The following is a 16,148-nucleotide window of genomic DNA, read 5'->3' on the forward strand; positions in this document are numbered from 1 at the left end:
CTAATGTTAAGAGGGGAGTCCTATGCTGTGAACACATGGTCTGCCATGATCATCCCCAGAAGGAATGCATGATTACTCACTTTAGTGAAGTAGCAGATAGGATTCTGGCTACATTAGATAAAAGGGGGCATCAGAGCACATTTCTTGATTTAAGTTAGTTTATAGTTAAAGCAGAAGTAAAGGGGGTGTTAACAGACTTTAGGCTTTGTTTACGCTGCTTTGGAATCCATTGCGGTTTAGTGTTCAGCTTCACGGGTTTAGGAGGAGGCCATGTTACTTTGCTCTGAGAAAGTCTTGCCATTTTATTCCCATTAACCATGTTTTTTTCTGATTGGTTCCTAGAGTTACTAGAGTGTGAAGAACTTCATTTGATCATTCGCCTGGTCCTGCGGGCGGGAAACCTCATGAATGCTGTGAGTTTAGTGGCACCCACATGGTTTTGAGACTTATATATGGAGTCCTGTCATGTATCCAGCTTGTCCTTCTACCTTTGTTTACTTCTCTCTCCTTTTATCATTTCCTTCAACTGTTTCAAGTACATTGCCTTGCTCCTTGTTCATTCTTCAGTACTACTCAATCCATATTTCCCCTAATCTCCAATTGCCCCATTACCTTCTCCCCTTGCTCCAGTTTGCACTGGATGACTTGTGCACCACTGGCCCTGTGTTCAAATGTTTCACCACATTGCCAGGAAACCTTTTGGGAGTATTCCTAAAACTTCTTTTAAGAGCTACAGCATTTTGACGAGGATTGCGGCGGCCAATGTGCCCAGTAGTGCAGCACTTGGCATGAAACTCCAGATTGCTTGTGTGGAAACACTGCACATTCTATGTATATGGGTTTTTGTCCTACCAGATTTTGTCCAGCAGATGTACCCTAATGTGCTCACAAATGCATTGTTTCACTAAAAATGGGTTTAGGATGGTGAAATCAGGGATGGGATATAGGTGCCAAAAATATGGCCCGCATCATATGTTGCACTATATACAATTTGTTGTGATTTGTGCTAGAGGTTTTCTGTTTGTTACCTTTTGAAAACAAGTTGTTAATATTAACCATTTTAATAGTTCTCAATGTATCAACCTCTGAAAAATGAAATGTTAGGTTTGCCCAACTGAATGTCCGGCCCATGACCTGCGGGCTGCATGCAGATCAGCAGTGAGCGCTTAACTCTGAGCCCAACAGAAGCTTTTTTAATACCTTAGCTCATACTTTAATTCAACTCTCTCATACAGCTCTGGTATGTGTAGATTGTCCGCACTCTACTGTTGCTCATGTCCAGTGACTCTAGAGACCCCTGGTGGGCTTGCTGTGTTACTGCTCTCCTGCAGGCCTCTAGAACATTCAGATCTCATTTGCAGATGCTTCACACAACTAAAACCACAGACTGTTTTCGCAAAAATAACTCATCTGGAGGCATCATTAATATCTTATGGAAGATTTCGGGGTTATTTAGAGTAGTACAGGGTACTTCTCTGCACTGTTATTTTGCCCGCTCTCTTTAAAGTTGGATAAACGTTCATGTCTTTGCTGATGGAAACCATAATCCGCCCTGTGGACATCGGGCCATTGGCCTAACTATCTCAGGTCTATGTTCTAATATGCTTCCCCCCCCCCCTTTTTTTCCCTGTTGGGAATCACCAGGCGAAGCCAGGGTGACCCATACATCTTAAGAGAACTCCCAGGGTCTCGGACATTAGTATTTTACTTTTCATGAACAAACTCTGACTCTGGGAGCTTGTTTTGAAAAATAGTTTGCTGAGCGACCGTTAAAGAGATTTGTCCTGCCGTCATGGGGGCGGCCATCATGTGAGCGGCCTTCACACGAGCTGCCATGGTCGCCGCTCTTCTGAAGCGACAGGCTCCACCAGGCAGGCAGAGACCTCTGGATATTGTGGGCTCTAGTTGTTGTCCCCCAGGGCAGTGGAAGACATGCGTTCACTCTCCTGGGTGAATGGAGTACAGCCCACCAAACACCAGATGTGCCCTCCCCACCTTAGACTATCACACCGGCTCCCTTACTGAACAATATTCTTTTCAAAAGAATAGTCCATTTGTGCTTCCATATCAGTTATCTTCTGAGCAGGACATTGTTCTCCACACCAATGCAGGATCTGAGCACAGCCCTGAAATCCAGTTTTATCTGCCATACCTGTGGAAGGAACCTTGCTTGTGAAGGGAATTAAGGTGTAAATCACTCATTACCCCCCAAATAATCTAATTGTATCCCAAAACTTTAGCCTTTTCCTTAGAAAAGTGTGTACTAGTCTCTTTAAACCTCCAAACCAGCCAGATAACTCCTTATGTAGAAGCCATTATTGCACTTACTGTGAACCCAGCAGCCATTGAACCATTCATACCTCCTTGGGTGCAGAATGCTCTCTTGAAACCCGCTGACCAATTGTGCTTCTAGGAGCTAGACTGGCTGGAGCTTCGTTGACTGGTGTAAGTCCTCCCTCGCATTACCACGGCACACCGTTGACCGGATCTTCCAACAGAGTTTACAATGTCTTCTATCCACAAGCGGGCCTGCAAGACACCCTGAGATGTAGCTCACAGGCTCTCAGTTTTCTGGTTTTACTGATAAATACAGACCAAAAACATCTACTTACACACCTGTATTAATTTTTAAATATGGCTAAAAACAGGAAGTAGGTGGTTTTCTGAGGGATTCGAAATGCTGTCACTCATGGATGCCACGCCAATAGCTGTGTGGATTGACCAGTAAGAGAGCTGAAGAGAATCTTTCCTAATGATGCTTAAACAGTTGTAGATGTAGGCAACGTTGATACTAAAATGTACGTCTTTTCATGCGAGTGTACTGACTTATCATCCTTGGGTAGTCGTATCATTAAACCCGGTCGGGCATTCAGGTATAAGTCTACCTTAAACAGTTAAAATGTGTAAATATATAGAGGTTTCAGCTTTATTTGTTAACACAATAAAAATGTGTATAAACAAAAATAAAATTAGCAATAAATATGGTTAAATACTGAGGGAAATATCAAATATATGCCACAAAACTGGGAGCTCCAACCTTCACAAACACTTAGGATATACTGGAAAGCTTACTCTTGCAGAGGTCACCCAACGAGGAAACAGTATACGATGAAGGAGCAGAAAGGACACTTGGGGTGGAATGGAGCCTGGAGAGGTTGCGAGACTTGAAGGGGTTCTGTGGAGGCGATACAATGACCACTATAATGAAACCCAGGTGTTCCTGCACCTTTGTTTAGGTTTTGTTCCATTCTGGTCTCTGAGCAGGACTCTTCTTCTCTTCCTAGGGCGGATATGCAGGGAAGGCGGCTGGATTCCGAATGGCTTCGCTTCTGAAATTGGCAGATACAAAAGCCAACAAACCTGGCATGAACCTCATGCACTTTGTTGCTATGGTGAGCGTCTCGCATGATGGGGCGTGAGGAGGGACTGGCATTGGGTTTCTGTAGAAAGTTGTAGTACCCGGGGATTGACTGAATGGTCAAATGGGTGAATATGGAAATAAATCTCTACAATCTGTTATGGTTTTCTTTTCTGTTCTCACAGGAAGCTGAGAAGAAAGACAAAGGTCTCCTGGTCTTTCCCGAGAAGCTGCAGCACATCGGTCCTGCCTCGCGGTAAGGGGCAAAGCAGAACTCACATTCTTGCCATATTCAATCTACCTTCCCTTTATTCCTTCGTGTGTTTCACCTTTTATTATGCAGATACTGAAAGACCCAGTTGGAAATGATCTGTGGATCCTTTAAATTATATAATGCACTTTCATATTTCCATCCAGGCTTCTGTTGCCGCACATGAGATTTGATTGTTTTAGGTCTATCTGGGATGTGATGTATTTTCAACATGCAGAGGATTTGGCATCAATATCTGGGCGGTGTAGGTTGCACCCACTCATGGGTTCTCTATAGCTCATGAGTGGTTGCGCAAACATCAGAGTTTAACCTTATAGCAGTATACCTGGAAGCAGAGAAGATAATGATTCTGAATACAGTGCCAATGTTTTCTTCATGTTTTTTTCAAAATTTCTTTGAAAGCAAAAGTTGCAATCGCTCAAAAGGAATCCCAGAATCAAGATGTCTAGAGAGTGTTATCAGCATGATCTGATTTTTGAGAACTCTGAATTCCTGAGAGCTGCAGCATCTCCAGAATGTGTGACGTTTGGGTCTTGTCTGAAAATTACATTTACGCAGGAAGAGATCGCTGATGCTCCGCCTCAGTGCATATACCCATGTGCTCCTAAGACCGTTTCTCTAACAAAACAGGTGCTGGTCAACTGCGCACCAGTTAGATGTGCATCTCCAGTGCCTTCAGAAGGGAGGTCACTAACTAGGTGGCAAGGTGTGGAGTGTAGATTGGACACCAGGCTTTCATACCTTCTAATGCCCAGCGGTCACTGAGTGTGTTCTGGAAGGTCGGAACTGAATGTTGTCCACTCTTCTTGCATCAAGGTGGTTATTTGTGAAGTCTCCTGATCGACCATGAGACGCACATTTACTCCTGTAGAGGAAATCAACTGTTGCGGTCAGGTATAAAGCTCTCAGCAGCTTGTCAATAGATTTGTGCTGTAAGACTTAATAAAACAAAATTGGCCAATTTGTCAGTCGTCATAATCTTGTCCTTTAGCATGTAGTCTAGCCAATGTGCAATCTGAATTTGTGCATCACTTTCTGAAATGACACAACACCTCAATGTACTTTCCACGTGGGTCCTTGCTTGGTGGTAAGTTGAGGTTCAAATGAGGCTAGTAGTGATCTACTTTAGCCTTGAGTGGTATTACTAGGGGTTGTAACAGGTTTTTGAATGAAACACCCATGCAATGAAGTCGGCGGAAGCAGCTCAGTTTTACTACCAATAAGATTAATCTCATTGCCTCATCTGGTGTTCTCGGCCTTGGGAACAGTGATTAAATGTGGTTACTTTTTCTGTACAATTGGTAAATATTTTAAAGTGGTCATCGGACGGACCTCACCTGCTGCACCAAGAGTAATAAATAGAAAGGCAATCCAATGTGATGCATCTCGCAAGCCACTGGTACATACTTTAACACTGGCCGAAGCTTTCGGTGCACCTCAGAGGGGTCTTGCTAGCATTCCTCAAGCTGCCTGAATAAAAATGTTCTGTTCAGAAATGGACCGGACACTGTGGGAAGCATCGATAACTATCCAGTGGCATCCGTTGCTCCGAGTTAAGATAGCGTGACCTTGACTACATAAGGCTGATGGTACTTCAAGGGCAATTCATCTCTCCATCTGATCTGTTGCCATCCAGTGGGTGGATTATAGTATCAACCTTTTAAAGTAAGCTGCTCCAGAACAAAACCTTCAAAATGGGTGGGAGATGCCAGTTTCTTTATCCAGATCCTACTTGTTCCTAGATTGAGAGAATTTGCCCTTGTAACACTGAGATTGATTGATTGTCGGGCTATTGACTCACTGAGTAACTCAGGAGCTCACTTCCTTCAGCTACTCTTGGCTGTAGTGTCCTCAGGGATCCCTCGTATCTACAGTTCTGTTTGGTGCCTATATTGCTTCCCTGTTTGTAGCTCGAAAGTCAAGGTGCAATCGTACCCAGAAAATACACGTACAATCGGATCTCTAATAATCCTGATACCACTTATGCGGCTGAAGTGCTAGTTACATTTAAACTTTGGCTGTACCAGGGTCAACTCCAGCTGAACAATACAACAGAGCCCATCTTGGAGATGAAAGATGACAGGGACATGAGGACCACCCACCTTCCTCTCCTGTTGAAGCAAAACCCATCCTTAGCTTCCACTGTGAAAATGATGGGCTTTACCCTCAATACTAGACTGTCTCTAGCAACCAAATTCTGAAGGGTAGCAGGTAGCTGTTTTCACCACCTAAGAAGCAGAGACCCTACCCTTCTGTCTCAGGAGCTTCAAGATCTCCAAGAAGGTGTCAGGAGCAGCCATCTGCTATTTTGCCTGCATGTCCAGCTGAATTTTGTCACAGGAGCACCACATAAAACTGCCTCTTTTTAGGAGGTGGATGAATGTGGTTTGGGCTACTGATGAGTATGTGTACGCTGGAAGCTGGACCTTGGTGACCTTTGATGCAGTGGACCACAGCTCATTGTCGGCCATCTATACAGATTTGCGTCCTGTCCATTAAATGCTTATACTGTTCACCAAAAGTTTGAAATTAAATGGGTAGTAAACTAACAGACGAATGGCGGCGACACAGATTAGTTGGCTGCAGTCCATCAGTATGATAATAACATTCACTTATGCCCTGTTTTAACCTCTGGTGCGAGAGGCCAAAGTTCATCACCAGAAAAGTTGCCTTTTGTGACCAAGGCATGAGTGAAAGCTGAATGTCTCATACACTGTTCCTCCAAAACAGTGTTTTGTTTTTGGCTCAGGAAAGGTGAACTTGTCAGTTATAAATTGGTTGGCTGTCATCACCGGAGATGTGGTGGTCCACCCTTTGCTGGTGGATCTCTGCAAAGTCCTCTAGCTTTCATTTGTATCAAAGATGTCACTCCATCTCAATTTTACAAAGAAACTCAGTTGACTCCACTACTATATGGCCCTATTTAATGTACTGAAATGTACATTCCATTGTATGTTTGGGTGAGTAGCACAGCCCTTTGTACTCCTGCACACGAGCAGCCCGTGCGTGCACTTGTAGGGACCAGGGAGTAGGGATTTACTAAACCCACTTTTAAGATGTTTCACTGGTTATCCCTGAAGAGTTACATACCATTTCAAGTGGCTTGATTTTAGTGTTTTTTTTTAAAGTTTGTTTTAATATATATAAAATGCCCATCACAAAGGAACCTTACCCCCCTTTGAACTGTTGTAAATGGAAGTAGTTCAGGACTAACCTGTCATTAGGAGAATCTGCAATTGCACAAATCTCGGGTTAGTACCTGCTAGTCGCTAATACCTTTACCACTTCTGTCCCCAAACCAGCTTCACGCCCACTTTACGGAATTTCTGAGGGATGCTGAAATGGGTCCATTTCAGTTGTCCCTGGAAATTCAGTGATTCTTTTCATTGCGTAATACAGGTCGTTGTTTGGGGTCATGAACTTTACTTATGTTAAGTGATATGAAAGACTTAAGAAAATGTTCATTTTTTTCAGGTATTAATTCTGTGTGCCTAGGCATGTCACTGCTTTTACTGTATGCCGGTGTCAAAATAGTTTTGGGAGTTTTATCATAAAACATTCTGTAAGCTAGTTAAGTAATGAAATAAAACGTGTCTTCGTTGGTTCCTGCAGCATGTTCTCTTCCAGTTGATAGTGGCTGCCTTCTAATTGAATCTGCTTTTCATTCTTATTGTTTTCTTCCTTTGTCCCTTCTCCTAAGGCAGGCCACCCTTTTCAAGACTAGATAATAAGAAAACCACGGCACATCACATGAACATGGTGTACAACATTGTATTATTTAATGATGTTACAGGAGGAACACAATGTCCCAATTCAATGAAAAGAATTCATGAGGTTGCTCGTAGATGGATTCCAAGATAATATGAAAACAGCCGACACGTGTTTCGTCATTCTTGACTTTCTCAAGGCTGTGAGAGATGTAATATAACAATCATGAATCTAGTTGGTATTTAATGGGATACATTTTCGTGTGATACGTATAAAACAGAAAATGTGCGAATCTGATAGCAATAAGGAGAAGAAAGAAGAGAAGCCCCGTGTTGTGAGTATAGCACAGATGAAAAAGTACAGTAGAGATGCTATATCTCTTTAATAATATAATAGAAAAAGAGAATTCCATAGCAGTGGAAAGGTAAAAAAACTCTTGTGACACCGTTAATGAAATAGACAGCCCGGCACCGCAAATAGATGTTAACTAAGCTGAAAGTAGTACCAAAAAACCACGTGTGATCATAAAATTATGACAATACGTGTCCGGGCAGAAATTGTAAGGCCATACCTCATTAATGTTTGAAAGGGTACGATGTTGTATACAAGGAATTCCATATTTGGAAGCAGATTCGGTAAGTACGATGTATGTCTCAAGTAGATAAAAGGAAAATTAGGGGACCATGATAAGTCTATAAAAGAAAGGAGTAGAATGTTTACTGAAATGTATATATGTAATGAACATATTACCAAAAGCCTCAGTTAATTAACTGAGGAAAGAATAATGGTCAAAAATCGTGAGTTGGTAGTATCTCGAAATATTGATATTGAGCCTCTGCTAGAAATGGAAGACTGAGATTAATAATGAAAAAGTATAACTAGAAATAAAGCGCTATTGAAGACTGGAGCGCAGAGAACATTTGTCCTTGGAAATCTGGAATTATAGTGAAAAAATATACAAGCGCTGTGGTATTAACAAATAGCTGAACTACGGTTTAAAACTTAATATATATGAATTACGTTGTGGTGATTTACCCAAACTTGTTGGAGGAACGAATGACTACACAAAAATTGCCTAAAGATTAGATAATTGCGCGTGTAAACCGTTCCCAGAAATGCAGGGGCCAAATAGTAAACAAGCTCAGCAGATTAAGCGGAATGGTGCCCTTATGTGGCTAGTAATTTATACTCCTGCGCGTGTTATAAACTTAACTAAAATATCCACTAGACGCCACTAAATCACACGCATTGTGTGTGCAGAAGCGAACAATAAAATCGCTTGGTGTACCAGTGGAAAAGGAATTATGGCAGCATAGCGCTCTTACCCAAAGCCGGTCCATGCGTTATTTGATTCGAGTGCCGTGTTCGCGGCGGGCGTCGGCAACACGTTATTTGAGCAATGGGCAAAATGATGGAAATAGAGAGCGGACTTATATAATTGAAAGAAATAAGGAGCGCCATCGTGGACTTGTGCTAGGACACGCAGTGTCAATAACCATGTGAGGAAAACAGTAAAGAAAAAAGAAAAAAAAGAATACAGAGATATGAGATATATAAGAGGATACAAGAGGAAGTGGGGGACCTCGCTTGTATTTATGTTATTTAAGTGACCGTGTTGGTGCACGCATATTGCAATACAATGATATATAACTGTATTACAGTCTTGTCAATACTTAGAGAAACCAATCCAAATAGATACACGGACACATTGTAAATTGATGGATGATATTATCAATTATATGCAATATAAGCGAAAACCTATAGAAAAAGCAATAAACGAAAATGTATGTAATAATGTACTCGAAAGAGAGCTATTTAAATTAGTACTGGCATGATCAGTTGGTGATATATGAAATATAAGGGTAAGGTGCATACATATGGCCAAAACATAAAATATCAAATTTGTTAATAACTCATTTCTACGTTACATATCCGTGTTATAATGTTGCTCATGTTATTAAAAAACATATGCAGGCAAATACAAGGGAATGTATCACATTATAGATAGGTGTCCTTGATTGAATGCAGTATAGGTGAATACATAGATGAAATTATGTAATGAGAAAGCAATACATATTGAGCTAAACGTGCTGAAACGGACACATTAGAATGGTAATTCGTGAAATGTACAAGTAAAATACATATAAGTAGCAGTATATGGAAAATACAGTGATGTAATATAAGCAGATTATAGAAACACATGTAAATCTTTGTCCGAGTTAAGCCCTTCTTCCACTGTACGGAGTCTGATTATCCACCTGCTATCCAGTTGTCTCAGCTGGAGAGTTTTGTTGCCACCCCTAATGGCCCTTCCCAGGGTGGCAATGCCATGTGTTTTAATTTTTAGTCTTTCTTGTGATGGATGTTCTAAATTGTAGTGGATTGCAAAAGGGTAGTCATTGTTATTGTTTTTTATAGCCCGTATATGCTCTTGTAATCTTTCTTTGAGTGGTCTAATGGTGCTGCCTACATAGATTTTATTGCATAGGCATATGATGCAGTAGACAACAAATTTGGTGTTACAGTTAATAAACTGTTTTATCGTGTGTGTCATTTTGGTGTTGTAGCAGAATTTTTTTGTTTTGTCTAAAGTGTATTCACATACACTGCATTGGCCACATTTGTAGAAACCAGATGGCGGGGACGGTAGCCAGCTCTCATTTGCTAGCTTAGGTAGGAAACTGTGACATAGTCTGTCCCTTAAAGTGCGTCCTCTGCGATGAATTATCAGTGGTTTATCCTTGAGATTTTTTCTCAGGGTCTCATCGGAAAGTAAGATCTGCCAGTTTTTTCAAAAAATCTTAAAGACCTCTGTGCTGGCACAAGTGTATGTTGTGACAAAGGTCGGAGTTTTTTTCTTGTCGATTTGTCTGTACGTCCTTTTAGAGAAGAGGGGAGATCTATTTGTTTTTAGAATTCTGTCTCGAATGTGGTTCAACAGTGCTTGGGAATACCCTCTATTCAGGAAACGACGTTCCAAAAAATTTAGCTGCTTATAGAATTCAGAGTCATCAAGGCAATTACGTCTGATTCTCACCGATTCACCAAATGGAATTGCTCTGATCTGAGAGTAAGGGTGTGCACTACTAGCGTGTAGAACTGAGTTCGAGGCTGTGGCCTTTCTAAAAAGTTTGGTAAGAATTTGATTGTCTTGAATATATAGTGCCAGATCTAAGAAGTCAACACTTTCTGTGCTGAAGGAACTAGTGAAATGCAAATTGTATTGATTGGTGTTCAAATATTGGATAAACAATTCCAAAGACAAGTGGTCACCTGCCCAAAATAAAAGTACATCATCGATATAGCGACCCCAGTATAGGATATATTGTGTAAGTTCTGGAGGGCCCTTATTCCACAGATGGTAATGTTCGTAGTGTCCCATATAGAGGTTGGCAAAGGAAGGTGAAAACTTTGCACACATGGCCACCCCCTGTGTCTGCCTATACCAGGTACCTTCATGTAGGAAAAAATGATTGTCCATCACTAAGTTGATTAAATCCATCAACATGTTCATATAGAGTTGCTTGTCTCTTGTCCAAGAAGTATTGAATGGCAGCCAAGCCCTCTGTTTTAGGTATACAGGTATATAGTGAGGAGATATCTAGGGTCACTAAAAAAGGGCCTACTGTCCATTCAAAATCCGTGATGAGGCTTAAAAGATGGGATGTGTCTTTTATGTAGGAAGGTAGGTTGCACACAAATGGTTGTAAAAATAAATCGATAAATTCGGAAAGTTTCTCTGTAGGTGAATTGATGCCTGAAATAATAGGTCTACCCGGTGGAAAGGATGCTGGCTTGTGCACTTTCGGTAAAATGTAGATACATGGGAAGACAGGCGTGGGATTGTATAGATACTTAAACTCAAGATCAGTTAGGAGACCTCTGTGTTTCCAAAGATTTAATTTGATCTCTATGTCACTGATGACTTTGTCTATAGGATTATTGGGAACTTTGCAATAGGCTGTCTGATCCTCAAGTTGTCTGTCTATTTCCTTAATGTAGTCAGTTCGATTCATTATGACAATGTTGCCTCCCTTGTCTGCCTCTTTTATTATTATGTCATCCATGCAGTTAAAGGAAAGTAGAGCTTTGTGTTCAGCTAGGCTAAGGTTATGAGGCCATGTCTTTTTCCCCAGTATATACTGATTTTCCAATTTATATAGATCTCTAGTCACTAGTCTATGGAAAACATCAATCGAATTATCTGAGGAAAAAAACAGGTGTAAACCTAGAACTAGGTTTCAAACCACTATTGTGTGCGGTGGTACCGGAAATGCCTAAATCTGTTAGAATATCAGAGCAGGTAGGTATTTGACTACTGTTGGCATTTTCCTCTAGAGAGAGTAAGGTTTGTACGTCTCTTATGTCACCAACGGAGAAGTTACAAGTTTCAGAGTCATCCCTCCAGTTGGGATTAAGGGGAGGTTTTTGGTCAAAATGTTTTAAAAGTTTGCATTTACGTACAAATTTAAAGAGGTCGATATGCATCTCTGTGAAATTGGGAAATGTAGTGGGTACAAACCCTAAACCTTTTTGAAGGATCCTACATTGTGGGTCATCAAGTGTTCTGTCCGATAGATTAATGATACATAAATCGTCCTCATGTGTTATGTGTTCGTTCAGTTCTTTGTATTTCGTGTGACTGATCTCGTTGTCATGCCTGACTTGTTGTTGGCCGGATCTGCCCCTCTTTCTCTTGCCTCTTCTGGTCCTTTTGTATATGTAGCTTGTACTGATCTGTTGTATTTTTGACCTCTGCGGAATCTTTCCATTTCTAATAAAAAAGAGGATTTGTTGTGTGTGATGCCTCTTTGTTCGTCTAGGGAGCTGTTAGCCTCACTACTTGGGATGCTAGAACAGCTAGAAAGGTCAGTGTCGCTAGTGGCAATGTTCTTTGGGGCATTATGTACTGCTGATGGCATTCTGTTCGTATTAGCGTCTGAAAATGACATATCAAATTTACGTGCAAAAGTGAAAATCCTGCCTGTGTCATAGTCATTAGCGTCACGTCTAAGCTTGCGTGTTTTCTTATCTCTAATGTATTCCTGATGTTGTTGGAGTATATTATTAAGAATGTTGTAATTTTTTTCTATTCCTTCTTTGAGGTTTGTATCACGTATTTCCTTTTCCAAGCTATCTATCTCAACCATTAGTCGTTCTCTTTTTTTCTTTGGCGTCGCGAATGAGTATATCCATGATGCCGAAAGAAGACTTAATCAATAGTTGTTCCCATTCTTGTAGTAATGCGGGGTTAAGGTCACCAAAAGATGGAAAGAGTACAACTCTAAGACCCCTTGGAATTTGTTCAATTTTTAAGTATCTTTCCAAAATGGTGTAATCCCACCATCTTGAAAGTTCTTGTTTTTTTAAACGTTCTAACCTTATGAATTTCATTCTTAAACCTTCTGTCCTGCTGCTGATATTTTTATTTTTGTCCATAACAACAATTTTGTCAATGTTAAACAGTTCATCTAGTAGGGCTTCTCTATTGTCACTGAAAGTTGCCATATTTTACAGTTAATGGTATCTGTATACGCCAAGGGTGCAGCACTGTACACTTTTCAAGACTGGCTGCTGATTACTTTCCTCTTTGTCAGATCTTTTTCTTCCTCTCACCTTCATGGTTTCCGTCTCCTCCTTTTCCTGCAGCTTCACTCCATGTCCCACAGCTCTTCCCCTCCCTGCAGAGGATATTCGTCAGGATGATAGGCTAAATTCTTCGGTTAATGGTGATTGTCTGTATTTGCATTTGCAGAATAACTTTGCAGGAGGTGGAGGGTGACTTGCAGGCCCTTTCACAGCGGGTCCACCAAGCCCAAGGCTACATGAAGGAGGAGGCTGACCTAAGACAACAGATGGAGACCTTCTTGCAGGTGTGGCACGGTACCTGGGCAGAAGGCGTAGGTTGGGAGTGGTGGTCCTGCATAAGGATGGTGGATGTGGTGGTTCTCCTTGTGCACATAGCAGGGGCAGTTCCCTTTCTTGGTGTTAATGGGATTGGTGATATTCTTTCCTTAGAAGACAAGGGTAGGGGGGCGGTTCCCCTCCTGCAGGAGGCTGGGGCGGTTCCCCTCCTGCAGAAGGCTGGGGCGAGGCAGGGGTTTCTGGTGGTTCTTCTGCTATTCCAGGGAGCTACACATGACATGGCTATGCACACATCAAAACTCTGGCTCTCATCCCAGTATTATTCTCTGACTCCTCAGGTGGCGGAAGTGGAGCTAGATGAGGTGCAGGCATTGCTGGGAAGGCTCTCCGACACCAAGGTGACCCTGATGGAGTTCTTCTGTGAGGACGATGCACTCTTCAAGCTGGAGGAGTGTTGCTCCATCTTCAAAACATTCTGTTTAAAGTTCCTCACTGCCATTAAGGTAACTTATTTGCAGCTTATGCTTTTGCATGGTTTCTTCTTGGTGTTTGCGAACCAAATGGGACTATTGCTATACGTGTCTTCTATAGAAGATGTGATTTGTCAAACTCCTCACTCGTCATCACTTGTTCTGGATTCATATACTATTTAGTAAACTGTAGGAAATTCATGTGCAGAAATGTCACTGCCTCTCCCCCCTTTTATTTTTTTTATTTGTATTTTTTTTATTTAAACCTGTTCTTTTCTCCTGATGTGGTTGGAGGTCTGCTCTCCAGGGGTCAGGGGCGTTCAGGTTAAATGCGCTTTTCATTTCCCGTTTCCTAGTGCATCCCTGATTTGGCTGTCATTCGTGAGACAACACTGAGTGAGATACAACCATTAACTAGAGGAATGTAAGGCGACAGATCCCGCGGACCTCCTGTTTTCTTGGCTTTGGATGTGTTGTGAGCCTCCTGAACATTGATTTTTTTTTTTTTCAGATAATTACATGTTTATTATAAAGTCTACCACACGCTGTACTTATCTTCCAGTTTCAGACTTTATTTCATCTCCACTGTTCAGCCTTCATACAGTTATCTCCAACATCCCTCTTCCAGCTTCCCTCCTGCTCTTCACCAACATTCTATTGCAGCCTCCCATCCCAACCCGAATGTTCCATATACCAACCTTCCACGGGGAGGAGGGATATACCATTCTTAACCTTATAATGTACTAATACATAGTAATGAATAATAATACATAAATACTAGAATAATATAACTGCTAAAATGACTTATACTATAAAAGGTAATAATACACTATTAGCCATTAATGAACATCACTAATACATTAACTACCTTACAACACATCTTCCCCACAATAATAACGATTAAGAGAAGGGGTACCTTGGAAAAGATAATAGAACGGAGAAAAAGAAAGAGAACAAAAAAAAAAAAAAAATTATTTACAGAAAATCTGATTGTCCCCTAGAAGTAAACTAGGAGAGTTAAAGGTGCAGAATGCTATCTAACCACTGAGGGATTTCAGTAAGGGTGACCACTAGTTATGATTGGAGAATTTAACAATTCTATCCATACTCCAGCATTGACCATTATTTAAAACCACAACATTTCTCCTTATTTTGGTTATATAGAAAGGACCTGCAAATTTAGTGTCTTTCACACACGACCTTGTCATACCAAATGGTCTACATACTAATACTTGATCTCCCACCTTCCAATTTTGCACCCTGGTCCCATACTTCATGTCATATCTTTGTTTATACTTGTCCTGATGCATCCTTACTTTTGTACTACTGTAAGACAATATCTTTCCGTTTTTGTTACCTCCACCCAGCCAGGTTGGGAAAAATTTGGTGCAGGGTGTTCTGCCACGTAACGCAATAAACGGGGAAATCTTGGTAATAGAATTTGGAGTAGTGTGGTAAGCCCACAACATCTCCCTGACCGCATCCTCTACATTTACATGGTTAATGGAGGCCAATTGGATGCACTCCTTAATCATTCGATTGGTGCGTTCAGCCAGGCCATTTGCCCTAGGGCAATACAAGGCAGTGGTGAAATGTTTAATCCCCACTAAGTCCAGGAATTGCTTCATCATTATGGATGTAAGTTGTACCCCGTTGTCTGTAACCAGTGTTTCGGGAATACCTTCTACAGCAAAGATGTCTTTAAGGAAGGAAATGACAGAATTTGTAGTGATTTGGTTTACGAATTTTGTGGATATCCAATGGGAATGGAAATCAATGTGGACTAAAGCAAATCTTTTTTGAAGACCTGAATAATTCAGGGGCCCGATGATGTCAAAAGCTAATTTTATCCATGGTTTATTGGGGACTTGAACCGGAGAGATAGGCGTTTTGCGGACCATTTTAGATTTGTCACTAGCAGAACAGATTGAACATTTTTTAACTTCATTCTCAATTAAGGAATCCATACTGGGGAACCAAAAGCACTCTCTGATTCTGGCTTTAGTGAGACTGCGACCTAAATGGCCCTCGTGGGCAAGTTTGATTATTTTTAATCTAAGACTTTGAGGGGGTATGATTTTATCATTACGGAGAATAAAATTATTCTTTTCATTTATTTCCAATCTTACTTCCCAAAAATCCTTAATGGATTCTTCTAAATCTTTTTTTAATAATGGCCACCCTTCTTTGGCCCTTTCTTTTAACACAGATAAGGTGTCGTCTTGTTTATACGCTAGCTCCCATTCACTATTGCTAATGGAAGGCAGATCCACTAGAAGTATTGGAGTTTCGTTAGTTTCCACCTCCTCTTTTGTGTTCATAGGGGATCTGGAAAGGAAATCAGCTGTAGTGTTTTTATTACCAGGAATGTACTCTACATTGAAGCAAAAGTTTTCGAGTCCTAATATCCACCTGGCTATTCTTGGGGTGCTGTTGCTGAATCCCTTGGTGGAGAACACATATACCAGGGGTTTAT

General features: G+C 41.1%; 1 protein-coding gene across 1 annotated transcript in view; it reads left to right on the top strand.

Moving 5' to 3' along the window:
- The window catches only part of LOC138249684 (FH2 domain-containing protein 1-like), a 131,805-nt gene that overhangs the window by 103,357 nt on the left and 12,300 nt on the right, over positions 1-16,148 (top strand). Inside the window, exons 7-11 of the mRNA XM_069203660.1 lie at positions 343-413; positions 3,285-3,392; positions 3,544-3,614; positions 13,093-13,210; positions 13,541-13,705. Of these exons, the coding sequence (XP_069059761.1) occupies positions 343-413; positions 3,285-3,392; positions 3,544-3,614; positions 13,093-13,210; positions 13,541-13,705 (533 nt within the window). The remainder of the gene's footprint in view (positions 1-342; positions 414-3,284; positions 3,393-3,543; positions 3,615-13,092; positions 13,211-13,540; positions 13,706-16,148) is intronic.

Source organism: Pleurodeles waltl, chromosome 8, assembly GCF_031143425.1.
Source record: "Pleurodeles waltl isolate 20211129_DDA chromosome 8, aPleWal1.hap1.20221129, whole genome shotgun sequence".
NCBI classification, from domain to species: domain Eukaryota; kingdom Metazoa; phylum Chordata; class Amphibia; order Caudata; family Salamandridae; genus Pleurodeles; species Pleurodeles waltl.